The sequence below is a fragment of the Cebus imitator genome, unplaced genomic scaffold (genome assembly GCF_001604975.1).
Source record: "Cebus imitator isolate Cc_AM_T3 unplaced genomic scaffold, Cebus_imitator-1.0 Scaffold117, whole genome shotgun sequence".
Classification (NCBI taxonomy): domain Eukaryota; kingdom Metazoa; phylum Chordata; class Mammalia; order Primates; family Cebidae; genus Cebus; species Cebus imitator.
The window spans coordinates 6,498,899-6,526,126 of record NW_016107432.1 but is presented as its reverse complement, the minus strand read 5'-3'; the positions used below and the strand labels follow the sequence as shown (position 1 = coordinate 6,526,126).

Below are 27,228 nucleotides of genomic sequence, written 5' to 3'. Positions count from 1 at the left end.
TGAGCCACCGCGCCCGGCCGCTGATTTTTTTTTTTTTTTAAGATGGAGTCTTGCTCTGTCCCCCAGGCTGGAGTGCAGTGGCGAGACCTCAGGTCACTGCAACTTCCGCCTCCTAGGTACAAGAAATTCTCCTGCCTCAGTCTCCCAAGTAGCTGGGTTTACAGGTGCCTGCCAGCACACCCAGCTAGTTTTTTGTATTTTTAGTTGAGACGGGGTTTTACTATGTTTGCCAGGCTAGTCCTTAACTCCTGACCTCAAGTGATCTGCCTGCCTTGACCTCCCAAAGTGCTGGGATTACAGGCATGAGCCACTGCACCTGGATGATTTTTTAAAAATATATGAGATGCTGCAGGTAGTTAAGAAAGTAACACAAAAATCTGGTTGGTAGAGCTTGCATTTACACACAGAGTAAGGAGTAGGATCTTAGTTTATTTTGCTGTTTACACGTGAAAGCAAAAAAAATATATGTTTATATATGACAGCAAATATATCACATATATAGTATACATATTTACTCGTATATTAATAAGTGGATATATATGTAAATAATTTCTAAGACAAAGCATGAAAAATTGTATAGTCACGAGGTTGTAATGACCATTCTGATTAAATAGGACCCCATGTTAGAGTATTGGAAGACGTTTAATAAGGGATCCCTAGAGGTTCAGTGTTCTTCTGCATTAGAGACTAGCCCTAAGTTTAAAAACCTAGTGACATAGGCTTGCTGTACAGAACAGTATGCAGTGTGTCAGCTGACACTGGTGTTGGTTTCACGATCTGAAGGAAATGGAATATAATTGCCGTCCTTGTCACACCTTGAGCATTATGGTAAGCAGATGCTTTCTGGTGGAACTGTGTGTGGTTGAGCAGTGTTTATGACTAATATCTGCCATGGTTTTTAAGAGTTTTTAAAGGAAAGGGCAGCTCTTGTCTGGCCTATTTTTCTATCTTCCTTTTAAAAGCTGTGGTATGATGTGGACAGAATGTAACTCTGGATGTTTATAATTAACTGTTTTCATTGTAATCTGTTTCATGCTACTCAAACTGTGTAACTGGGGGATTTCTTATTTAGGATATCTTTAATATTTGTGCTGAGTCATTTTGAGTTAAGTGAATGGGGTAAAGTTCTATTTTTAGCCCGTAAAGGCCTAGTGAGGGCACTGGCTTAGCAGAACTCTGTCATGTGCATCAGTTTGGGTTATGTCCACCAAAAAAGACTTGATTCCAGCTTAAATAGGACTTTGGTCACTGAATAAATCAGTGAGAAATGCGTTCACTTTTTTGTCCATTGTAAAAAAAAAAAAAAATTATTCCTGTGACAAATTGAGAATCTTAAAAGTTAAAGTCTACATAGGAGATTATTTGCTTGTGCCTGTTTTCAACATTGATTTTTCTTTAAAGGTTGACTCTTATTTTTACCCTCCCAATTCCAGACTCTTCTACGCACTCTCCTTAAATTTTGAACTCCCAGGCTTTGTATAGAAGTTGATAATCTGGTCCAGATGCTGAAAGGAAGACAGAGCTTTCACACTCGCAACATTGGCTTAGTTTTCTGGACTTTTGTTGTTCTTGCAATCATGAGTGTTCATGTTTCTTTAAAACAGGAAGAAAAAATTGTCTTGTTTTTTTGAGAGTCTGAGCTCCTAGAGAACTAAGATGAAGTTTTATGATTTTCCTTTAAGTCTCATACAAGACCTTGCTCATATAAAGATTTAATACTCTTTTTGATGGGACTGACTTTTGGTCATATGATGGACTTTAGGCGCTTAAATCTGCCTCGTGAACAAGATGACACACCTTTGGAAAACAAGCTATTCTGGGAAGCACATGAATATGTTCACATTTTATCACTGAGTTTTATCTAATATGTTTTATTAGTAACAAGCATGTATACTAATTTGTATCTCCAAACCTATAATTTTTAATATTGGTGATATATTTATTTGGAACATGGATGATTTATAAAACCTATGTATTAAAACAAAGATATACAAATACCTGCTTTTTACATACCTGACTGTAACCTAATGTGTTTTTTTGTTGTCATGCAGAGCTCTGGTATCGAGACTTTAGTGGAGGAGCTTTGCTCCAGACTGAAAGACCTTCAGAGTAAGCAAGGTGAGGTCAAAAGCACTGTGGGCACACATGCCAGGATTAGGTCCCTGAGGAATCTGGATTGGGGGAAATCTTAGAATTGATCAGAAGAGAAAACAACAAGAACAAAGCGTTTGTGTTCAGTATGTGTCACTAGGCCAGCATCATGCTCCATCTGCAGCTCTGTTAGTGGCTTGTGTGAGTCCCAGCAGTCACTCACAGAGTTTTCTGAGACCAAGGGAGGGACTTCGTCCACAGGGGCCCTCAGAGATAGGAAACACTTCATGGGTGTTTGTTGTTGTTTTTCTTTTTTTTGTCTTCAAGTTGAAGCTCAGAAATCAGGAACAAAATTTTCTCTTTCCTTGCCTATTAATGTTAAGACCGCTAAAGATGTTGACACGAATTACTTCAGGTTTGGAAGGGACTTAGTTTTGACTCAACTTTTTTTGGAAACACAGACTTGGCAAGCCTATTTAGTCGTTTTGATATATGAACCCTCCTCATACTTTTTCTAACTTTTCTGCAGTCCCTAAGAATGAGACCTTCATATTTAGAATAAGGATCTTTGTTTCCTTGCCCTCTTCGTGGTCCTTTCGCTGCGCACCAAGCCTTGAGCCTGCCTCTTAAAGGGCACAGTTTATTTGTAAACGAAGGCAGCATCGTAGGCTAACCTAAAGGGATAGCCCTTTTTCCTATTTTAGTTGAAATAGCTCTTGCTCACCTGCATGTTAAGTAATAAAGCAAATTGTAATAAAGAATATTCTTTGCAGATCAGTTTTAGTCAAGATGAGTCAATGTAAAGTCTATAAGTATAGAATTTTGTGGGAAAATATTTTTGGAATCTAAACAGATGTTCTGTCCTTCTGGTCTAATTAATAAGTACACAGGGGACTTCAGTCTCTTAATTAAGTGCCTCTAGAGCACTGCATCAGTGACGAGATGAACAACTCTCACCTCTTGGCCTAATGCTAATGTGGTTTAATCAGAGAATTCCCTCTGGCACACTGAAAAAACAGATTTTTATTAAAAAGACAGATTGGTATAGAGCCTGCCTTTTAAGCACGGATATTCTTATTAAAATCAGTTGAGAGACTCTGAAGAAAGGTGGGCATTTATTAACTAGATATAAGACACATCTCTCTGCCTTTTTGTTTCATAACAGAAGAGAAGACTCACAAAAAGTTAGAGGGGTCTCCCTCTCCAGAGGCAGAATTATCCCCTCCAGCAAAGGATCAAGTGGAAATGTATGTAAGATTGTATTCAGTAATAAAGTGTGCATTTGTTAAAATCAAATGAATAACTGCTACATGCTTTCCATTTTTTTGTTTGTCATCTTGTTTAGTTTCATTGTGTATAATTTAAGAAACATTTATCCAGCGCTTATTTGCTTGACATGGAGAATTCAAAAGTGAGTAAGATGGTTCTGTCCTTGGTGTGCATATTCAGTAAATATTTGTGAAATGAATGAGTAAAACAACGAAGGTTATTATTTGCTAAGTCTATGCATGTACAGCCCTTTGAGACAGCTGTAAGAAATTATGATTATCAGCCCGGTGCAGTGGTTCATGCCTGTAATCCCAACACTTTGGGAGGCCAGGGTAGGTGGATCACCTGAGGTCAGGAGTTTGAGACCAGCCTGGTCAACATGCTGAAACTCTGTCTCAAAAATACAAAAATTAGCCGAGCGTGGTGGTCCGTGCCTGTAATCCCAGCTACTCGGGAGGCTGAGGCAGGAGAATTGAGGCAGGAGAATTGCTGGAACCTGGGAGGCAGAGGTTGCAATGAACTGAGATCATGCCATTGCTCTCCAGCGTGGGTGACAAAGTGAGACTGTCTTACTAAAAAAAAAAAAAAAAAAAAAAAGAAAGAAAGAAAGAAAGAAATGATTATCCATGTTTGCAAGCAAGAACACTGAGTTCCCACTGTTTACTGCAAAGGGAACATAGGCAAATCCTTGACCTGCCAAACCTGCTCTTAAAAAAATCTGCATTACAAGCAGACTTCCTTATTATACATTTTATTTTAATTTTCTGAACCTCTGAAACCTAAGAAAAACAGCATTTCATTGGTTTGCATAGACCTATATCGTCTAGCACAGTAGCTGCAAGCCATGTATGACTACTGAGCACTTGAAATGTAGCTGGCTCAAACTGTGATGTGCTGTCGGTGTAAATTCTCATTGGATTTCAAAGGCTTAATATTAAAAAAAAAGTAAAGGATTAAACATTTTAAAACATTGATTACATGTTGAAATGACAATATCAGGAGTTAAATAAAATATATTACTAGAGTAGATGTCACCCATTTCTTCTTACATTTTTAATGTGACTGCTAGAACACTTAAAATTATATATGAAGCTGAAAATATATTTCCGTTGGTCAACTCTGACATTGAGAAAGAGAATCAAGTCCAGGCCCTTGGAAAACATGGCCTTTTACCACTTCATTTGTGACCTTGAACATTGTCTCTGAAACAGCAGTCCCTTCCATAGCCAGTGTGAGTTTAAATTCTTCCTTTCCCAATCTGTTCTGCTCTGAAATCGTCAGTGGCTCCCAGTTTCCTAGAAAATCAAAACCACTTTCTCGTTTTCAAACCCACTGAAACCAGCCTCCCTGGTTTTCCTACCCCGCATTTCTAGTAATCACTGCTGTAATTAGTTTTCCATTCCATGAGCATAACGTGTGTCTTCATGTCCTCACGTAGGGTCTCAGGCCCCACAAGTAGTACTCACCAAACTTGTGGAATTTTACTAAACTTGTGAAATAAATCTGGAATTTCAAGGCTCAGTTGTGGCCCATTTTATCTAATTGTTCTAGTCCTCACCAGCATCCTCTTTTTGAATTCTTGAATGTGATTATTCCTGCCATTTGTGAGGGCCTGCTTAAATACCAGGCAGTATGCTAGCGGTTACTTAAGAAGGTGCTGTTCTGACTCATTTTGCACATTAATTCCTTTACTCCTCACAACTCTGTGAGATGAATATTACTAGCTCTATTTTGTAGGTGAGGACGCTGAGCTCTGGAGAGGTTAAGTAACATGCCTAAGGTCACACAGCTAGGAAGTAGGCAGAGCCAGGATTTGACCTCAGAGAACGTGGCTTTAGAGCTCATACTGTTGACTGATTTGACCTCAGAGAACGTGGCTTTAGAGCTCATAGTGTTGATTGATTTGCTGTGGAGCTTGTCAAATGCATATATTTTCAGTGCTCACAACAGCTTTGGGAGGTAAGTCATACCACCATTTTGCAGTTGAGGAAATAGTCCGGAACAGCCGATAATGAGCTTAAAGCTGCAAGCAGGAGTGACTTAGCTGAGACTCCGCTTCAGACTCTGCTGACTGAAGACACTACTTTCCTTCTGCTACACTTTGCCCTTTTTCACTTCTTAATTACAATGCAAACTGGGAAGATAAAAACTGGCTTCTTACATATTTTCTCAGTATTCTTACGGTGCTTATCACAGTGCTGAGCAAAGTGGTGCTTGATGCATGGGACTAATGGGACTAGTTTTGTACTTTACTATACAAAAATATATGCTTTGTAATTATTGTAATGTGAATGATTCTTGGACGATGTGAATGTTGACACTACTAAAATGAAATATCCCATTCTTCTGGCTGGTAATGTTGTTTTACTGTATGTAAAAAATCTGCATACTCATTTTTTGAACTCTTTATTCTGTTTTTCAGGTACTATGAAGCATTTCCACCACTTTCTGAGAAACCAGTTTGCCTGCAAGAAATCATGACTGTGTGGAACAAGTCTAAAGTCTGTTCTTACTCTAGCTCGTCATCATCATCCACAGCCCCACCAGCTAGCACAGACACTTCCTCTCCTAAGGACTGCAACAGTGAAAGTGAAGTCACCAAGGAAAGAAGCAGTGAAGTACCCACCACTGTGCATGAGAAAACCCAGGGCAAAAGCAAAAATGAGAAAGAAAACAAATTTAGTAATGGCACAATTGAAGAAAAGCCTGCTTTGTACAAGAAGCAGATCCGACATAAACCTGAAGGAAAGATTCGCCCTCGCTCATGGTCTTCTGGCTCCAGTGAAGCAGGCTCAAGTTCCAGTGGGAATCAGGGAGAATTAAAAGCATCCACGAAGTATGTTAAAGTAAGACACAAGGCCCGAGAGATTCGAAACAAAAAAGGGCGGAACGGGCAAAGCAGGCTTTCGCTGAAGCATGGTGAAAAGGCTGAAAGAAACGTTCATGCTGGAAGCAGCAGCAGTAGCAGCAGTGGTTCTGTCAAACAGCTGTGCAAGCGGGGTAAGAGACCTTTAAAAGAAATAGGGAGAAAAGATCCTGGGAGCACTGAAGGGAAAGACCTATACATGGAGAACAGAAATGACACAGAATACAAAGAGGAACCCTTGTGGTACACCGAGCCCATTGCTGAATATTTTGTTCCTCTGAGCAGAAAAAGTAAACTAGAGACCACATACCGAAACAGACAAGATACAAGTGATCTGACATCAGAGGCAGTGGAAGAATTGTCTGAATCAGTACATGGTCTTTGTATCAGCAACAATAATCTTCATAAAACATACCTCGCAGCAGGTACTTTCATTGATGGTCATTTTGTAGAAATGCCTGCAGTTATGAATGAGGATATTGACCTCACTGGGACCTCATTATGTTCTCTACCAGAGGACAATAAATACCTGGATGATATTCATCTATCAGAATTAACACACTTCTATGAAGTGGATATTGATCAATCCATGTTGGATCCTGGTGCCTCAGAAACAATGCAAGGAGAAAGTCGGATTTTGAATATGATTCGACAAAAAAGCAAAGAGAACACAGATTTTGAGGCAGAATGTTGCATAGTGTTAGATGGTATGGAGTTGCAAGGGGAACGTGCAATATGGACAGATTCTACCAGCTCCGTGGGTGCTGAGGGCTTATTCCTGCAGGACCTTGGCAATCTGGCTCAGTTTTGGGAGTGCTGTTCATCCAGTTCCGGTGATGCTGATGGGGAGAGTTTTGGAGGAGACTCTCCAGTTAGACTCTCTCCCATCTTAGACGGCACAGTGCTCAATTCACACCTGCTTGCTGGCAATCAAGAGCTCTTTTCAGATATTAATGAAGGATCTGGTATAAACTCTTGTTTTTCAGTGTTTGAAGTGCAATGCAGTAATTCTGTTTTACCATTTTCTTTTGAAACACTCAACTTGGGAAATGAAAATACAGATTCTAGTGCTAATATGCTTGGGAAAACACAGTCTAGATTGCTAATATGGACCAAAAATAGTGCCTTTGAAGAAAATGAACACTGTTCTAATCTTTCAACAAGAACTTGTAGTCCATGGTCCCATTCAGAAGAAACACGTTCAGACAATGAAACATTAAATATTCAATTTGAAGAATCCACACAGTTTAATGCCGAAGATATTAATTATGTAGTTCCTAGAGTCTCGTCAAATTATGTAGATGAAGAACTTCTAGATTTTTTGCAAGATGAAACTTGCCAGCAAAACAATAGAACTTTAGGTGAAATTCCTACGTTAGTCTTCAAAAAAACATCTAAACTAGAATCTGTCTGTGGTATTCAGCTAGAACAAAAAACAGAAAACAAAAACTTTGAAACTACACAAGTACGTAATGAAAATCCACATGGAGATGGCTACAGCTCAGGGGTTATTAAAGACATTTGGACAAAGATGGCAGACACAAATTCTGTGGCTACAGTAGAAATAGAAAGAACTGATGCCGAGTTGTTTTCGGCAGATGTAAATAACTACTGCTGCTGTCTAGATGCTGAAGCTGAACTGGAGACCCTTCAGGAGCCTGACAAGGTTGTGCGAAGGTCAGAGTACCATCTGTGGGAGGGACAGAAAGAAAGCCTGGAGAAAAGAGCATTTGCTTCTAGTGAGCTATCAAACGTGGATGGTGGTGATTATACAACACCCTCTAAACCCTGGGATGTAGCCCAAGATAAAGAGAACACATTCATTCTTGGAGGAGTTTATGGAGAACTCAAAACCTTTAGCAGTGATGGGGAATGGGCAGTCGTACCACCTAGTCACACAAAAGGAAGCCTGTTACAGTGTGCAGCTTCTGATGTAGTGACAATAGCTGGTACAGATGTCTTTATGACCCCAGGAAACAGTTTTGCCCCTGGGCACAGGCAGTTATGGAAACCCTTCGTGTCATTTGAACAGAATGATCAGCCGAAGAGTGGGGAAAATGGATTAAATAAGGGATTTTCTTTTATCTTCCATGAAGACTTACTAGGAGCTTGTAGCAACTTTCAAGTCGAAGATCCTGGGCTTGAATACTCATTTTCTTCCTTTGACTTAAGCAATCCATTTTCACAAGTTCTTCATGTAGAATGCTCATTTGAACCTGAAGGGATTGCATCTTTCAGCCCCAGTTTTAAACCGAAATCAATTCTCTGTTCTGATTCAGACAGTGAAGTGTTTCACCCCAGGATATGTGGTGTTGACAGAACACAATACAGGGCTATTCGGATCTCTCCTCGGACTCACTTTCGCCCAATTTCTGCATCCGAACTGTCCCCAGGAGGAGGAAGCGAGTCAGAGTTTGAATCTGAGAAAGATGAAGCAAATATTCCCATTCCTTCTCAAGTTGATATATTTGAAGATCCGCAGGCAGATCTCAAACCTCTGGAGGAAGATGCAGAGAAAGAAGGCCATTACTATGGAAAATCAGAGCTTGAGTCTGGAAAATTCCTTCCCAGGTTAAAAAAATCTGGGATGGAAAAGAGTGCTCAGACATCATTGGATTCCCAGGAGGAATCAACTGGGATTCTGTCAGTAGGAAAGCAAAATCAGTGTTTGGAATGTAGCATGAATGAGTCCCTGGAAATAGATTTAGAAAGCCCAGAAGCAAATTGTAAAATAATGGCACAATGCGAGGAAGAAATTAATAATTTTTGTGGTTGCAAAGCAGGTTGTCAGTTTCCTGCTTATGAAGATAATCCGGTTTCTTCGGGACAGCTGGAAGAGGTATGTGTCTGCATGTTGGTATTTGACAGAAGGATTTGATCAGGGTTTAACCCAAGAACAGCCACGTCAGGCAATGAAAGAGTTAAATTATTGGGAAATTAGCTTAAATGTCTTAAAACTTAAATTGTTCTAACTTTATGTGTAAGGACTTAAAATTGATTTGATATTTGTAAGTTTGAACTAGGCAGTTGGCTTTTTCTGCAGAGAGAAAGCTTTTTAAAAATCACAGGATGTAAGATTTCTATGTGTTGTCTTAATTTGCATGTATTATGCTTAAAGCATAAACCTAACATGCAAGTGTTCCAACATTCAAAGTTGATGAATCAGGAAGTGGCTGCTATTAAAGTGTAGCAAACCTGTCTAAGTGACTCCTAGAAGTTGATCACTTTATCAAAACTTGTGTTTTACATATAAAACAAGTTATATCTGTGTGGAATTCTCAAAAATACGTTGTGGTACATGTAGAAATTCACACACAGCCCAAATGCAACACAGTTGCTTCTACAGAACCTATGTAGATGTATCTTGCTTTATGCAAAGTATATATTCCAGAAGCTGTGTGGATTATATGCTAAGGCTATGGAATGAGGATAATACTAAGTTTCGTTAATAAGAGTCATTGTACCCCTCCACTCTATTGCCAAGAAGTGGTTTGAGGTTAAATGGATTGTACAAGAACTAACACTTAAGACAATAACCTGTTGCACAAAAAAAGCATAGCAGTCTGCCTGCTTTTCAATAGTTCTTGAAATATGAGTGCCTGGCCTTTCTCCAGAAACAGCTTATTTAATTTTTTGTTTGGTTTTGTTTTTGTTTTGTTTTGTTTTGGGGACGGAGTCTCCCTCTGTCACCCAGGTTGTAGTGCAGTGGCGTGATCTCAGCTCACTGCAACCTCCACCTCCTGGCTTCAAGCGATTCTCCTCCCTCAGCCTCCCAAGTAGCTGGGATTAAAGGCACACACCACCACGCCCAGCTAATTGTTTGTATTGTTAGGGCAGACGGGGTTTCACCATGTTGGCCAGGCTGGTCTCAAACTCCTGACTTCAAGTGATCCACCTGCCTTGGCCTCCCAAAGTGTTGGGATTAAAGTCCTTAGCTACCACGCCCAGCCCAGCTTATTTAAAAAAAAAAAAAAAGAGTTGGAGGTGTTTAGAAGTCATGCCACCTGTGGCCAGAGAGTGATGAGTATTGCCCTTCCTCCCAATTGTCCTGTATACCCTACCCACCATTGCACATCTAAATCCTACTCATACCTTGAGACTCATTTCCTATGCCACCTCCTTCACTGACACTTTCCCTAATTCCCTCTCTCCCCAGCTCCAGCCCCACTCTGCATCAGAATTAATCTCTCCACTCTCTTAATTTTCATGCACTTTATGCCTCTTTTTGATTGCATTTTCCATTTCTCATGAGTTATTTATATCCTGGACGATAAGCTCTTTGTGGCCGTGGACCATGCCTTATTCATTTCTCGCATGAGAGTGCCCAGGTGTGGGGCTGCTTGCCTGTGATTATAGGAAGCCCCCAAGTGACTTGAGAGTCATTCCTCTAATCAGCTGGCCTAGAGATCCATAGAGAATGAATTTAATCCCACTGAAACACTGCTAAGAAAAAACACAATAATGTTGTTAGCCTTTATCTGTTTGTTTATTGCCCCATTTTTCATCCTTAAATATTCCTTTATGTACTTTGTATTTCACCTGGTTCCAGATTGGGAAGAAAGAAAAAGAGGAAAGAAGCAAGATTCTACATCATACCACTACCATATTCCTTCGCTTTCTAGTATGTTGATGTATTTATGTGTTATCAGAATTCTGGGTTTCCTTGAAAGGTCTTAGCTGCCAAAAAAATTCCCAGAGGACATTTTGGGATTGTCTGATAGTTTAGGTGTTGTCGGCACTGCTCTCTGGGTAGCGTTCTGGGCGGCGTTGTTATTGTTTAGAAGCTGGGTTCAAGCTTACTTCATTGGTTAGATCTGAGATACGGAGGACACTGAGAGAGTGACCTGAAGGGACAGTTTGGGGCCAGCCTGGCACTAGAACTTTATCTTTCTGTTCCGTCACATTGCTTGGTCAAGGTTGTAAGGTGGTTTTTAAAGGGTGTTCTTCCAACCCTTTTCCTGAGTCAGTCCAGTCTTTTCAGAAAGCAATCTGGGAGGCCTGTTTAAAGATCAGTAGAACCCCATCTATTTGAGACCAAGATGATGAAAATGTAGGATTTTTAATAGAACTGGTGTCTAAGAGCATCAAAAGAATATGATTATTTTAAAAAGTTTAGTTCAGTTCAGCATTTATTGAATACCTGCTTACATGCCTATTGCTAAAGTAGGTGTCTTGGATGAGTAAGACTTTGTCCTTGCCCACACAGAATTCAGTATAATGAAGATGACCAACTTGTGGCATGTTACTAATTTTAATTGAAATAGGTAGTTTATTCATATGGTTCAAATCCATAAGTTGCAAGTGTATACATTCACACACAGTGAAAGGCTCCCTCCCCAGCAGTAGCCACTAGTGTGAGTCCTGATGTATTCTCCAAGGACATTTTTTGCACATATAAACAAATATTCACATGTATTTCTTCCTATTTTGTCTTTTTACTGAAATGATGCTTTATTGTAATCACCCTTTCTTTTTTTATTTTCTGCATACTATTCCATTGATTGGCTATACTGTAATCTACCTAGTTGGTTCTTTATCTTTCAGGGCATTTGACCAATGCAGTTTTAGGTGATGTAGGTAGAATGGTGGAGGGGAGCACAGAATGCTGTGGGAAACTGCAGGAGAACCCTCCCAGCCTGTGACGGTTGAGGAAGGCTTCTTGAGCATACCTGAGTGTCGGGGATAGGAGGAAGGAGGCAGGGCAATCCAGGCAGAAGGAACAGCAGAATCAAGGGTAAAGAGATTTGAAACTGCTGATGTACGCAGGGTGGCTGTGAACAGTTATCTCTCCGTCTGTGGAGGATAAACCGTAAGGTTGAGAGCAGCACAGATGCAGCACAGTGGGCCTTGGTGTCGGTACATATATTTGTGGTGAAAATGTTCTTGTCGTTTCCTTGGTTGCCAACTTAGTACCAAGCAGCTTGAGGCACAGAAAATACACAGAAGGCTTACTTGCTGTCTTCAAGGAATTTCAGTCCACTCAGGAGAGGAGGTCACTGTGCTGTGGAGGTCGGCAGGTCTGGAGGGACAGGAAGGCTGTGATGAGTAGAGGGTGGGGTCCGGGGTCATCCTGGTGATGTGGCACCTGGCCCATCTATGCTGGGGGTTTTGTCACTACTGTCCTACTGGATGTCCACGAAAACCTCATGCAGTAGGTTATTTTCCCCACTTCTGAAGACATATAGGCTCTTAAGAGGCGACACAGCTGCCCCAGATCCCAGGGTAAGGGGCAGGCAAAGCATTTTCCACCAGTCTGCACCTCTGTGAACAAAGGAAAACTTAAACCAGCTGTTCTGTGTCTCTTGTTTGTCTCTCTTGCACTCAGTATCTCTTCATTGACGGTTCATTTCTTCTATTCCAAAGAACAAGATATGTGGAAGGCTTGCTTTTCCTGGTGTGGCCCAAATGAGAGCTGACTGTGGCAGAGGGGCAGGATTCCCAGAGTAAAACTAAAGCCAAGCACCTTTCTCTTTACCCAAAGTAGGAGTATTTTGTGAGAATATAAAGCTGTGAAGCTTTTGTTTCCTTCCCTTAACTTCCACCTTCTAAAGAATTTATGAGTTTTACATCTGTTGCTAAAAACATTTCTGGTTAGGCTTTTTGGATTAAGTTTATGTCTTCTTTTCACTGTTTCATTCATTCATCAAATATTTCTTATGTACCTGCTCAGACAGGTACGACTCTTGGTGCTGGGAATAAGTAACAAAGCTCTCGGCGCAGGTGGAGTCATGTCTTGGTGCTTGGGGAGCTGACAATGAACAGGTTAAGTTACGCAGTGTGTTACAGTATCAGTGCTGTTGGAAAGGAGGAGAGCTGGACGAGGGGAGCTGGGGTTGGGAGTGATTGCAGGAGTCTGCTGGGTTATGGATGGTGTGAGAGCAGGCTTCCTTGCCAAGGTGCAATTTGAGGAAATAAGAGTAAGAGAGTGAGCCAAGAGGACGCCTGGCAGGAGAGGGAGTGCAGTGCTGAGGCAGCTGCTGCACCTGCCCATCCATGACAGTGACACTCTGATCTGCTTTCAGTTTCCTCCATTCTTTCTTCATTGTTTTCATTCCCAGCTAAACCAGAGGTTGAATTAATACATCAGATGATGTATTAGATGATCATAGCATGATCCAGCCTAGAAGTTACAAATGACTGAGTGAAGAGGTGTCATAACAGGATGCACATTCCTTACATACATTTACTCTAGCATAACACAGACAAATGAGTCCCTGCCATAGGAATTGACATTCAAATGGAGGATGAAGAAAAAAGACACCTGAAGTTATGGTAGAAACTGGTGTGCCTTTCACAGTGGTTTCAGCAAGAGACAGAGAAGTAATGATGCATGAGATACTCAGAGACTGTTGGCTTGTGGAAACTTTTCTTCAGGTCAGCAGACACTGAGTGTCTACTTTGTGTGGGGCCCTGTACGTGGAGATGCAAAGGTAAAGAAGACGTGGTCCCGCCCCTTAGGAAGCTTCCATTCTGGTTCTGCTGGGATCTAAACTCTTGGTTCATGCTGCCCCTGCTCCCCAGGTGCCTGGCCCCTCCATCCTGCTTTCCCTGACCTTTCCCACCCCCCACCATGAACTCACTTTTTAAATTTTAATCCTCAAGAAAGGATGAAAAGATAAGCAGTGTATTTAAACCTATCATTCCTGCAGAGCATTTTCCCTCTCAAATAACCAGTTAACCTCTAAATCCGTATCTCTTCAACAGCACCTTAAGGAGGTGATGGAGAGAGTTCTGGCTGGGACACCTTCCCTGCTCCCCCTGAGTAGCACTAAGTAATCTCACAGGCCAGGAAAGGCCTTTCTGAAGAGGTCTTAGAATGCAGGAGTTGCATTCCACGTGCTGTTTGCGACCTTGGAAGGACCGCAGACCCTGCGTGGTGCTGGTTTGTTTGCAGGAAGCCCAGCCCTGTTGGTTCCTCTGGCCCTAGCATCTGTTTATCTAATAGTGGTACCATTTTGTATTGTTAGGATAAGCGATAGGAGAAAATAGCAAAGGTTAACTGACAGTACAATTCTCCTTCAGTTTCTACTTAGGAGTATTTCTGAAAAGGTATGTGAAGTGAAAACAAAAGTTTGAAGAAGTGTTTCCCTTTTAGTTACATAATAAACACACATTACTGAATTGAACAGTTTTAGACCCATAAATAAAGTTAAAAGCATAACAAAATCCTATTAGGAAATTGATGATCAGTTTCTTTCTAAAACACTTCAGATTTTAAACTTGAACACGTAATGAAATATCTTTTAAACCAGTGAAGATGCGTGCAGTTTTCACAGGCCTCTCCGCTGAACAGATGTCTAATGAGAACAAAGAATTAGGGGGTATGGGAGGTAGAAAGATGCATTGGCCAAGCCACACCATGGGTGAGCTGGTGGCAGGCTCACCCTCTCAGGCATAGTGAGGAAGGCACACAGAAGGGGGTTGCCCTGACTGCCAGACTGCCAGGTACACATGGTGACTGAAGCTGCCACAAGTGTTCTGTTGACCACACTACAAGGACTCTCCTTGGTCACTGATGACAGCTGATGTCTGTCTACCTTGGTCACACTGTCCAGTCCTCACTGGCCAAGCAGGTGGTGGGGCCCAGCCAGGACTTGAGAATCCCATGGAGAAAGGATGGAGCCTGGTTTCAGGCTGGGTCTCTCTTCTGGGCCTGGGCAACTTCCAGATGCGAAGGATGTGAGTGAGTCTCTCCTGCTGTCAGGAATCATTCTCTCATCTCATTTGGATGGCTATTTCCTATTTTAAACCTGAAACACGGAATTTGAATTTATAATTTGATTTTAACCTTCGTTTCCTTGTGGTTCACACCTAAGCAAGATCATAAGAATAATTGAATTGTTCCTGTAAGAATTTCTTTTGGGCCAAGCACAGTGGCTCACGCCTGTAATCCCAGCACTTTGGGAGGCTGATGTGGGCAGATCACCTGAAGTCACAAGTTCGAGACCAGCCTGGCCAACATGACAAAACCCTGTCTCTACTAAAAATACAAAAATTAGCCAGGGGTGGTGGTGCATGCTTGTAATCCCAGTTACTTGGGAGCTAAGGCATGAGAATCGTTTGAACTGGGAGGCCGAAGTTGCAGTGAGCCGAGATCACGCCACTGCACTCCAGCGTGGGTGACAGGGTGAGACTCTGTTTAAAAAAAAGAAAAAAAAGGAATTTTCTCTGATTCAGTTTCTTCTTTCACTTACTTCTGCCTGAGTATATGAGAGAAAATAGGGTTCCCCCTGTTCTCCTTAGAGCACCTCATGCCAGTAGAGGCCCAGGGCTGCCCCGTTACCCCTCTGCACTTGTAAAATCTAGAAGTTTGCCTTACCTGGGAGCATTTTTTATTACATTAAATTTTTGGCTTGTAAGAGTTTTTTTGGTTGAGACTTTTATGTCACTTCCCATATAAGTACTGCTTTTTTTTCTCTCTCTTTTTGAGACAGAGTCTTGCTCAGCTGCCCAGGCTGAAATGCAGTGGCACAATCTCGGCTTACTGCAAACTCTGCCTCCCAGGTTCAAGTGATTCTCCTGCCTCAGCCTCCTGAGTAGCTGGGACTACAGGCACACACCACCAAGCCCAGCTAATTTTTGTGTGTTTTTAGTAGAGATAGCGTTACACCATAAGTGCTTCTTAAGAAACACTTGCTTTATATGCTATGAACACACTGGCTTTTAAAATGCACCTTTTTCAGAACAGTATAAAAACTTACCAGTTGGCTGAGCGGGCTCATGCCTGTAATCCCAGCACTTTGGGAGGCCAAGCTGGACAGATTGCTTGAGCTCTGGAGTTCAAGACCAGCCTGGCCAACATGGTGAAACCCCGTTTTTACAAAAAAGTACAAAAAATTAGCCGGGCATGGTGGTGGACGCCTCTAGTCCCAGCTACTCACAAGGCTGAGGTAGGAGGATTACTTGAGCCCTGGAGGTGGAGGTTGCAGTGAGCTGAGATCGTGCCACTGCTCTTCAGCCTGGGTGACAGAGCCAGACCCTATCTCAAAAAGAAAAAACAAAAAACCTCACCAATTCAAAAACCCTGGGTTTATAATCCATAGTTAATAATGCTTGAATTTTTTTACTCTAACCTGAAAGTTTATAAACTTTTTCTATATTTGGTTTAATCTAAACAGTTCCCTGTATTAAACACTGATATACAAGGAATGAATAGAAGCCAAGAAAAACAGACCTGGTGGGAAAAAGCCTTGTACTCTCCTCTCTTTCCTGCATCAGAGTGTGAAGGTAAGGAGACCTCTCTTAGTTCATTTTTTCATTCCAATTTCTAATTTATTAATACTTTTTTTTTTTCTGTGAGTATCAGTCCAAGAAACATTTACTAAGAGGTGTCTGTGTGGGTAGCATTTTGTCATGCACTGGGGGACACAGAGAGGAATGAGAATTGGACCTTGCTCTGAAATAGCCACAGCCTGATGGAGGGAAAGGCATGGAAACACATAAGAGCGTCACTGACCTTGGGCAAGATATGGATAAGCCACCACTGAGTCACAGAGGAGGAAGGATTGGCTGCCCCTGTGAAAAGAGCTGCCTGCTCCTAGGTCACAGCCAGGGGAAAGCACAGGGCCCCATGGCTCAGCTGGGTCATAGCTGAGGCCAGAGAGACGGACAGGAAAGGAGCTTGTCAGAAGGTTTGGGGGCTTGGCTAAGTTAGGTAGTGTTGAACACACAGGACGGGAACGCCGTTCACAGGATTTCAAGTTGGAAGTTGTCAGGGTGAGATGTTGTTTAGAACAATTCTAGTAACAGAGTGAAAATGAAATTGAAAAACCGAAGGGCACTGACCAGGGTTTTAGGCTCTGGCAGTAGTTTGGGAGCCATAAGCTAAAGGCTTGGACTAAGGCAGTAATAGCGGGGACAGAGAAAAGGAAACAGGACCGAGAGGTTTTGTAGAGGAGGAGTTGAATTACTTTCTGTGAGTAGTTCTGGGAGTCTGGGTAGAGAGGGAGACAGGAGTGGGCGCTGATATGGTGAGGAAGATTTTAGTTTAGGGTATTTTTTGAATGAGCAGTCTGTGAGCCTTCCAGGTGGACACCCAGAGCTGTTAAAAAATCCTGACTTGAAATTTTGGGAGAAGTAGGAACTAAGGATGCAGCCGGAATGTGTTAGCTCAGGAAGTTGAGCTTGTCCAGATTGTGGTCTCCTGGGTTTCTGTCGGCTACCACGTTTATGTAACAGTCTCCTGTCAGAGCACTGAAAGGGTTATGCGGATCTCTTGTCGGAGTTCAACTCTTATTTACGGGTTCACGTGTTTGTCACATCCCCTCAGCTAATTTGTAGTTAGTGTGGAGCCAAGTGACTTCTCTCACCAGCCGCAATGCCCTGCACCCACCTGTGCTGTCCTTGGAAAGCCTCACTGGCCCTCCCTGGCAGCATGGGCTGTGGCTGATGGGATGGAAGGCCAGGTTGGCCAGCTTGACTCTTTAGGAGTGGAGCCTTTGCTTTTTTCTGGTCTGTAGTCACAGACAGCTTCCCAAGACCCTGCCTTTCTCCTTCTTAGAGCTTCAGCTGGGTCATAAGGAGCGTGCAAGTCTGAGTCTTCACTGTTAGTATCGTTGTTTATTAAAAGCCTGCTGCTGCGTTAGCTCATGCCTGGACACCCTTTATGACTTGCAAGGTACTCTGAAGCTTTTCTTTTATGTAATCCTCACAAGAACCTTATGAGTTGTCCCCCTGATTTTTCAGATGTGGAAGCTGAGTCTCAAGCTTCATACTATAATTTGCCTGAAATCATGCAGTTAACTATTAAGCATGGGCTAGAATCCAGGTTGTGACTCTTGTGGTCCAGAATTTTTGCCCTCTACAGCAGCTGCCTGCACTTGGTACCAAGGTAGATGCCAGGGCAGTGGGAGCACAGACCTGCCTTCATGTGTGTCCAGTCTGGTAAACTGGGCAAGTGGAAGGCACAGACAGTTAATGGAATGCAGGTGGGGCCACCACAGCTGTGCTGCAGAGGACCTCTCAGGAAAAGCTAGAAGGGAGAAGAGGATGCCACCTTGTGGCAAAGAACCAATTCCTTGCAGTGGCATAGGATGATTTTCAAACACACTGAGTTTGTTTCTTTAGTAAAGGGCAATCTTGGCACTCTTAGTCCAGTTTTCTGCCATTAGTTAGTAAAGAATCCAGTTCCAACTCTTATCTGGTTCCTGGTTATCTGTACAGTCTCTTGGTAGATACTGGTGTTTGTACATAATACTTTTCTTTTTACTGTGAAGTGGTATATAGAGAAACTCTCAGTGGATAAACACTGGTAATTATTTCTTTTGAATGACCTTTAACTCACACTGTGAGTGAAATCCCTTCATATTTGCCTTGTAGCATCATGAAGCGTCCTTCTGTAGCTTATGTGGTTTGGGGCATGTAGTCTCAGGAGGTTAGCCAAGAAAACAGATAGTCACTTACCCACTCAGCAGAAGTGGCTGGGGACTCCTGATGCTTCCGATGTTGCAATGATTAGTCACAAGCAGGTGCTGCTCTGAGCCAGGGGCTGACCTGGGAGCTCACAGCATCTCTGGAAAGGAAGAGTAGCATTGTCCACTTTACAGTAAGGCAAGGAGACAGGCTCAGAAGAGAGGCAGCTTGTTCAGGCACCCACGTGATAAAAGGGCCCAAGCTTTTTGCAGTCTGCCACCTGCTGGCCTTGCTGTGCATTCATATGTGCATCCATTCAGCACTTGTGTACCTACTTTGTGTTGGGCACTGTTCTAGGCTCCGGAAATGCGTAGGCAAACAGATCGTGTCCCTGTCCTCCTCCTCATCAGGTGCCTTCTCAACAGGGACCTGAGGAAATAGGGCACAGACCATGTGATGTGACAGCTGGGTCTGCCTGCAGGGAGAGGTACCAGGCAGCAGTGGCTTGTGCAGGGGCAGGAATGCATTTGGTATGCCCCAGCATGACCGGCAAAGAGAGGATGGCATGGGAGTGTGGCAGGGATGAGGCCAGCCAGGCAGCAGGGAGCCAGACCACAGAGGGCCTTGTAGACTGTGTAGATCACGAGTGCTGTCCCAAACAGCAGTCTCCACAGCGCTCGCCTCTGGATTTTCAGTGCTTTCAAGCCTCAAGTAATGTAAGCGTCTGGATAAATTTAGCCCTAAAGACAAGAGAGCCCTGCAGAGAAGCAGTATAAACAGGCAGTGAAGGGCTCAGGATTGAGAGACAAAACCATATTGGAATCCAGGGCCTCTGTCCCCAGCTATTAGGCTTTGGGTGGTGACTGAACCTTTCTGTGCCTCTGTAGTCTGTATGTATAAAAGGAGGCTAACGGAATGCCTTCACTGTAGGGTAAAGTGCTAGAACAGTGCCTGGCGTGTCATCATAGCCTGAAACAGGGTAGTGTTCAACTTGAGCATCATAAAAACTACCAACAGCAGGTCAGCATCACCTTTTCCGAATGCCCTGTGGCACAACAAAACTCCCTGTTACATACAGAATTCCTAAAACAGGAAGAGAAAATAAGGAGTGGGGTGTAGAGATGGACCTGCCTGTCTCTGAGCATATCCTCGTCGAGGAAACCATCCCCCTCCCCACTGCGTGCCCCTCAGCCAGTCTTAAGTGGTGACCAAACGGAGTGGACCATGGAGTGAGTGGGAGCTTGGTGAGGTCAGCCAAAGAAAAGATGCCTCCTTAGGAGGAATGAAGCAAGGATTTCTCCCAGCCTCGGTAGAGGGCACATGGCATCCTTCCCAGCTGCCCTAGGGTGACCATACCTCTAAGCCTATGGCTTTGGTCAGCAGCGGTCACGGGTGCAATGTGTGTGCCAGGCACTGTGCTTGTGGCTTCTTCTCTTTGAATTTGCACAGAAATGTAGGAGGGAAAATGGTGATGTTCTCATTTTAGAGATGAAGGAACTAGGGCTCAAAGAGGTTAAATAATTTGTTCAAAGTTACATCACAGGTAAACAGCATAAGCTGGAATTGACCAAAGTCTGTCTAATTCCAGAGCTGGGGTTATTCTCATGAACCTCAACTAGTAACGTGGAGTTCTTGGAGCCATCAGAGAGAACAGAAGGTTGTGGAGAGTCTTCCATGTGGCCAATGCAGCTGTAGGAAGCAGCCCAGCAGGGCCCAGATGGCCTTACCCTTGGCACAGCCTCGCCACCCTGTGCCAGTGTAGAAGGGCACAGCAGTCACTTGTGCCTACCTTGTCCTTTGGGGTTTTGTGCCAGGGGTAGGCATGTCATCTCGTTGAACTACCTTGTGATAACTCAATGGCAAAGAATCGGGGAGGTGACCTGGTTTTGAGGAAGTAGATGCTCGAGGGTGTTAAAGGACTTAATGCACTCTGAATGTCAGAGCCGGAATCCAGAACCCTGGCCAGGTTCCTCCTCCTCAGCACTGTGCCTCTGCCCCAGCTGCATTCCTCATGGAGTTAAGGGGAAGAAGAGGCTGTTCCAGATGAAGACCAGCAGCTCTCAGTGCATTAGAATTGCTTGGGAGCCATTCTGCTTTTCAGAAAGTGCCCAGCCCTTGCCCAGGATAGTTCATTTGGAATCTCTGGCAGGAGTCTAAGCCTCTCTAAAGCCCTCTGCTTCCCCACCCCAGTCCCGGATGATGAGCATATGCAGCCAGGGTTGAGAACCACTGAGCTCGTTGGATTTATTTGATTTCTTCTCATCCTGGTTTCCTTCCCATTTTGTGGGCCATTTGCCTAATGGAATCACTAGCGCCATTTCTTTTCCCTGTTCCATAGACATGATACCTAGTTGAGTATGTTGTTGAGTTGAGGAAGAACGCACAAGAACGTGCCCCTGTGTAGTTTCTCCGTTGCATTTCCTCCTGTCTGAACTTCCTCTGTCCTCTGTTCTGTGAACGTGTCGCAGTGCACACCATCTGTCTCCTACACTCATTTGTTGTGGACAGCAGGGGCCCTGTTGGTCTCTCCTGTGTTCCCATAGCCAGTCACATGCTAGGTGTGAATATAAGCTTCTCCGCTGAATGTCTCATGGTAGAATAACAGGATGTATGGTTATGCTGGCCTATTTCTTTTTTAACTCACTAAACTAAGAATTTTTTGTCAGCGTAGCATTTTTTTCTCTTATGCACCTGCCTGGCTGTGCTTTTAGTGATGACTTAAAATCTCCGAAGGGTTGGGAGACCTAACTGATCTAACTTTTTAGTGAAAAGTGAAACAAGAATGTATGTTTCATAACTGTGTCTTAATGGAATTTCCCCCTTTCCCTCTTTTCCCTTCTCCATTCAAAATGATTAAGAATGTTATACAAATGCCAAGGGAGAGAATGGTATAGAAGAATATCCAGATGTTAAAGAAATACCCAGTAATGAAGAACGTCTGTTAGATTTTAATAGGGTAAGTGGACTGTCCTCCTCCTTATTTTTAACTTAAAAACGGCCACCACCTCCACTTGTCACTCTAGTGAAAAACCTGGGAGTCATGTGAGTGAACCCACCTCTCCCAGGAACCAGCCAGGTTTGTGAGTGCAGACATCCTCTTCTCTGGCCTTTGGTTTGGGTCTGCACCAGCCCCGCTAACCCCCTTGACTGTTGACCGACAGCGCTTCCTGAAGAATCCCCAGCCCTCTCCCCAGTCCTGGCTCCGCTCTCCTGCCAGAGGGCATTCTGTTAAAAATGCAGAGCTGACCCTGTTGCTCCTCGGTGGGCACTCTTCATTTTTTTTGTTTGTTTACCTATTAAGTGAGAAACCTAACCTTTCCATCTTTCAAAGTACACCGCGAGGCAGCCTTTCCAGCATGCTTTTTGCCGATGTCCTGGCAGAACGACCCCGCCCCCTCCCGTGTCCTTGCTGTGCTCTGTGTACAGCTCTTCTTGTTGCAGCCAGAGCCTTGAGCTGCGTTGGATTTCTGCATGTCTGCCTCTTCCACAAGCCTGTGGGCACTGTGAAGGCGGGTGCAGGGCTTGTGCCTGGTTTAGTCTAGTCTCAGACCCTCCCCAGTTGACCAGGTCGGCAGGCAAATGAACCTAAGGAAAATTCTTTTTCTTTAGTGTGGATTGTCATGTATTAGAGTTCTGCAGAGGGACAGAACTAATAAGATAGATAGATATATAAAGGGGAGCTTATTAAGTATTAACTCACACGATCACAAGGCCCCCCAATAGGCCATCTGCAAGCTGGGGAATGAGGAGAGCCAGTCTGAGTCCCAAAACTGAAGAACTTGGAGTTCGATGTTCGAGGGCAGGTACCTTCCAGCACGGGAGAAAGATGTTGGCTGCGAGGCCAGGCCCGTCTCGCCTTTTCACGTTCTCTGCCTGCTTTTTCTAGCCAAGCCGGCAGCTGATTAGATGGTACCCACCCAGATTAAGGGTGGGTCTCCCTTTCCCAGCCCACTGACTCAAATGTTAATCTCCTTGGGCAACACCCTCACGGACACACCCAGGATCAATACTTTGCATCCTTCAACCCAATCAAGCTGACACTCAATATTAACCATCACAAGTCCACCCCTTATCAACTTGAACCCATACACATCTGAGAATATATATAATCTTCAAATAAAGACAATAATGTCATAATTATACCTAACATAACACAACTATCCTTCGTTATTGAAACAAATCAATCCCCAACCCAAATACTATTACATAAAGTTAACAGTACTTATACTGATATGAAGTCTATAAATCTTACGTCAGCTGGCCGCAGTGACTCATGCCTGTAATCGCAATATTTTGGGAGGCTGAGATAGGCAGATTACCTGAGGTCAGGGGTTCGAGACCAGCCTGGCCAACATGATGAAACCCTGTCTCTATTAAAAATACAAAAATTAGCCTGGTGTGGTGTTGCACACCTGTAATCCCAGCTACTCAGGAGGCTGAGGCAGGAGAATCACTTGAACCTGGGAGGCAGAGGTTGCAGTGAGCTGAGATCACACCCCTGCACTTCAGCTTGGGCGACAGAGCGAGACTCCGTCTTAAATAAATACGTCACATGACAAAGGAAAAAATAAAATGAGATTTTCCTAGTATAAGTGTATATATGCACAAACTTGTTTAACAAAAGGAGGAAATACTCATGACAATTACAGTCCTCATTTCTACAGTTGATCATGTGGTCGTAGCTGGTATTAGTGATGACCTTCTTCTCCCACCCATTCTGTATTCCCTTTGCCTTCAGCAGGTACCTCAGCAGGTTGTGTGTGTGTGTTCCCCCCCCACCCCCCGCAGTGGAGTGACCCAAACCTTCATTCCTGAACCGTCTGGGCCACTTTTAGTCCTGCCTGGAGTGGGCTGTTGTGGTTTCTCATTGACGTTAATCACAGGGCATGTGATGAAGTTGACACCCAGTGTTAACTGTCACAATTAGTGTTCATTCAAGTCCTGTGAGAACTGTCTTAAGTACCCTGTAGCACTGTCCACATCCTGCTGCCCACTGACCTGTCTGGCTCCACACATTGAGGCAGATGTTTGAGGCCCCCATCAGCTCTCTCCTCAGTGAATAGTTCACATCAGCCTCGAACCCCAAACCGAGAAGTTCCTCAGTCCCCCCTCTCATCTTCCACACACAGTCCGCCTGCCAGTCCTATTCCACCTCCCAGCCACTTCACATCCTCACACTTCTCTTCCTCCATCATTACCACTGTTCAAACTACTGTCCCTGCTCCCGAACAGCTGCCATGGTCTTTTCATTTTCCTTCCTGCTTCCGCCATTCTTCTCCAGCCATCTCTCCATGCTGCAGACAGAGTGACCTCACCCGCAGTCTCTTGTTTAGTCCTCACAGCTACCCTGTGAGCTAGGTGCTGTTGTCACGCCTGCTTTGCAGAATAGGAAACTGAAGCACAAAAAGATCAAGCGCCCAGCATCTGAGGTCAAAGAGCCACATTTAAGTGTGGACCTGAACTCTGAACCTCAGCAGTCTGGCTCTGGAATCCATACTCCTAACCATGATGTTGCTTTGCTATTGCATTTGAGACAGATTCAGACTCCCTGCCATGGCTCTACAGCTCTGTATTTTTGCCCCTACCTGCCTTTGACCTCATCTGCCTCTGCTCTCCCCTTACCAACTATGTGGCTTTTCTGTGCTCCTGCCTCAGGGGTTCTCAACCAGGGACAATGCTGCCATTTGGAAATAGGGTGGGAGTGCCGCTAGTTACCATGCCAGGAGTGAGACGAGCTTTGGTGATGACTGTGACTGGGGAGGAGCTACCACTGCATCTAGTGTCCTGGGGTCCAGAGTTGCCAACCATCTGGTGTAGGGGCACAATCCCACACAGCAGTGTTGGCACCTCTGTATCCTGTCTTCTCAGCTGAGCAGGTCTCTTCTCAAAAGAACCACCTTCCCAACCATGCCCATGTGCAGTGCTGCCTCCCCATCTGTGCTGTACCACTACAACCCGGAGCGTGTTGGTTTGCTCACTCCTCTCCCCAGCGGGCACGGCATGGCCCTTCCACTGCTGGGGTGCCTATGCCCAGTTGCTGGTGTGTAGCAGGTACTCAGAGACTTTTGAAAATGAAAGAGTTCTTTCTCCTACCCTAACATAACTAACATTTTGTCCAAGTGGCTAAACGTGTGGAATTAGGATTTTGGATCCTTAATGGATCAGAGAGGAGAGGCCGTTTTGCTCTCAAACAGTGGAACTCTGCATTTCTGTAACTCTACAGGAAAACACCAATGATTTATTTCTTCTCTGCATATAAATAAAGAATATCTCAGCCTTTTCAAAAAAAAAAAGATCTTTTTGATCTGTTCAAAATTGTTTTAATCTTAGGTGTCTTCTGTTTATGAAGCAAGATGTACAGGAGAGAGAAACTCTGGAGCAAAGTCAGATGGCTTCCGCAGAAAGACGTGCTCCAGCGCCAGCTCCACCTCGGAAGAGACAGGCTCAGAAGGCGGAGGCGAGTGGGTGGGCCCTAGTGAAGAGGAGCTCTTTTCTCGAACTCATCTCTAAACCTGCAAAGTAGTACAAATTACTGTTTAAAAATGATATGTGATGGAAAATTACTCTTCTGTGAGACCTGTTAATCTAAAACAACAACTTAGGTTTCCTCTTCAATTAACTGATTCAGATCGGTAATCATTATCTTTCTCTTCTTGCTTATTTTAGAGTTGAGGACAGCTATCCTGTTAAAGATTTTTTTTTTCCCAGCTGTTAAATTCTTGGCTATTTGAAATAGACTAGATTGTGTTGTCAAATCAAGAATGGGTGTGCATGTGCTTGTCTTAGAAGTATCACTGCTTTTTGCATCTTAACTGCAGTTAATTTTCCTTCTGACTGCAGTTACATCACTATGACCTTATTAGCATTGCAGTGTCAACAACCACTTCTGCTCTTCAGAGACTTCAGCTTTGGAGCATTTAGGCTTTGTTCTCTAAGAACTGGGATATCCATTCTTACCCTGCAGTGGCTCAGTGCCTTTCTGAAGGCGAGAGGGAAGCGTGGGTGACTCAGCTGTGGTCTCCATTCAGTCAAATCTCATGTACATTTGAAATAGGAACCACAAGGGTGTGCTTTTAGAGACTTACAAAATACTGTGTTTTCTATCTTAGAATTTTTTTTTCCCCTAAAGTATCATGGAAGATACTATGGCTTGTGACTTTCTTGCTAACTAAAGAAGCCAAGGATTTGGGGTGTGGGATCGTATGAGGCACAGTGGGGTTAGGGTATATGCTCTTACCTGTATGACTGTTCTCATACTGCAGTTTCATTTCCACCAAAGTCCCGTGCAGGGTTCTTTGTTGTGAGTGTTACGTATGCAGTAAGGACCTTAGTTGCATATTGTTATTTTCTGGTGACCTGTGTTGAACTGAAGCCCCCAAAACTTGAAGTTGTGAATATTTGACATGCAATAAAGGCCACCTCATCACCCAGAGAAATCTTGGGCTGCTGCAGCTAGCTGCTCCTTGGCTGTGATGTAGTATAGCTTCAATCTCATTTTGTGTTTGAGAGAATGTTCTGGGCAAGTTCTGTGTGTGGTGGGTTGGTGTGGGTAGAGTCATGAGTTTTCCACATCCCTGTGTGGTTGCTGTGCTGATTGTCCTCCATGTGACCGGCTTCCAGCTCTCCTCAGTGAGCCTGGGAGAGCTGGCACATCTTGTGAGTGGACTGCCACTCCATGGGACTGGCTTCCAGCTCTCCCTGGTGAGCCAGGGAGCCGGTGCATCTTGAGTCGTGTCTGGGCACGATGATCCTCTCCTCCAGCTGTCACGGCATTGTGCAGCAGGCTGAAGCCAGGAGGAGCAATATTTGCAAAACGTAAACAGTTTAAATTGTTTTTCTTTTTTTCTTTTTTAACCAACTCATTATTTGAAAAACAAAAAGCAAAACACCACCACCACCACCACCGAATCTGTGAAATCAATGTGGCAAGTCTGGAACATCAGGAATGGCAGGAAAGTCTCATATGGGCTAGACAGCTTCACCAGTAATTTTGGCAGACAGTAAACACACATGTTTTATTAGCTGGGAGCTGAACTGGCTGTGGAATCTATGATTTGCTTTGAACATTTGGGTTTTGTTGCCGTTTTCTTAATTGATAACACAGAAAGTACCATCAAAGACTGTGGAGTGGCTGAGGTCCTGTGTGTCCTCACTGAGAGAGACCTGGGGTGCCCGCCGGGTTGATCTTACCACGTTAGGATTTATTTTTATACAAATCTTTTGACACTTTAAGGTGGGTTTGTGTGTGTGTGTGTGTGTGTGTGTGTGTGTGTGTATGCATGTGTAAGGTTTTATGTTGCTGTTATTTATTTACGAACTTCAGATACGTTTTTATGTATTTTTCATTCTTCTGGAGCTTCCTAAAAATTGATAAGCATCTGCACTGAAATTTAACAGCAAAGGTAAAAAGGATTGAAAGTTGCAAATTCCTCATATCATTATAGTGAGGATTATTCTAGAAATTGTTGCTTGTGTAGCAAAGACCAAATAAATAGATTTCAGACACCACCTTGAGCACAGTTGATTTTGGACAGCTGCTGATGATTAGGAACGGGCTCCAGGTGGCCCAGGTGCAGACCTCCTCAGACACGGATGAGGAGACGCAGCACCTTCCACAGGGGAATGGGACGGATTCGAAGTGAGCAAAGGGA

At 43.7% G+C, this 27,228-nt stretch overlaps 1 protein-coding gene across 7 annotated transcripts in view; it reads left to right on the top strand.

Moving 5' to 3' along the window:
- KIAA0232 (KIAA0232 ortholog) overlaps nt 1–26,100 on the top strand; it is an 88,718-nt gene extending 62,618 nt beyond the window's left edge. For 2 of the 7 annotated variants that reach the window (XM_037742212.1, XM_017539105.2), the window contains 7 exons: nt 2,052–2,118; nt 3,257–3,338; nt 5,783–9,065; nt 10,776–10,847; nt 16,345–16,453; nt 21,436–21,533; nt 24,908–26,100. In XM_037742212.1, coding sequence (XP_037598140.1) covers nt 2,052–2,118; nt 3,257–3,338; nt 5,783–9,065; nt 10,776–10,847; nt 16,345–16,453; nt 21,436–21,533; nt 24,908–25,087 — 3,891 coding nt within the window. In that variant the 3' untranslated portion in view covers nt 25,088–26,100. Of the gene's footprint in view, nt 1–729; nt 829–2,051; nt 2,119–3,256; nt 3,339–5,782; nt 9,066–10,775; nt 10,848–13,284; nt 15,361–16,344; nt 16,454–21,435; nt 21,534–24,907 lie in introns of those variants that run through there. The other 5 variants (XM_017539110.2, XM_017539106.2, XM_017539109.2 and 2 more) reach the window with 5 other exon arrangements.
- The last annotated feature ends 1,128 nt before the right edge of the window (nt 26,101–27,228 follow it).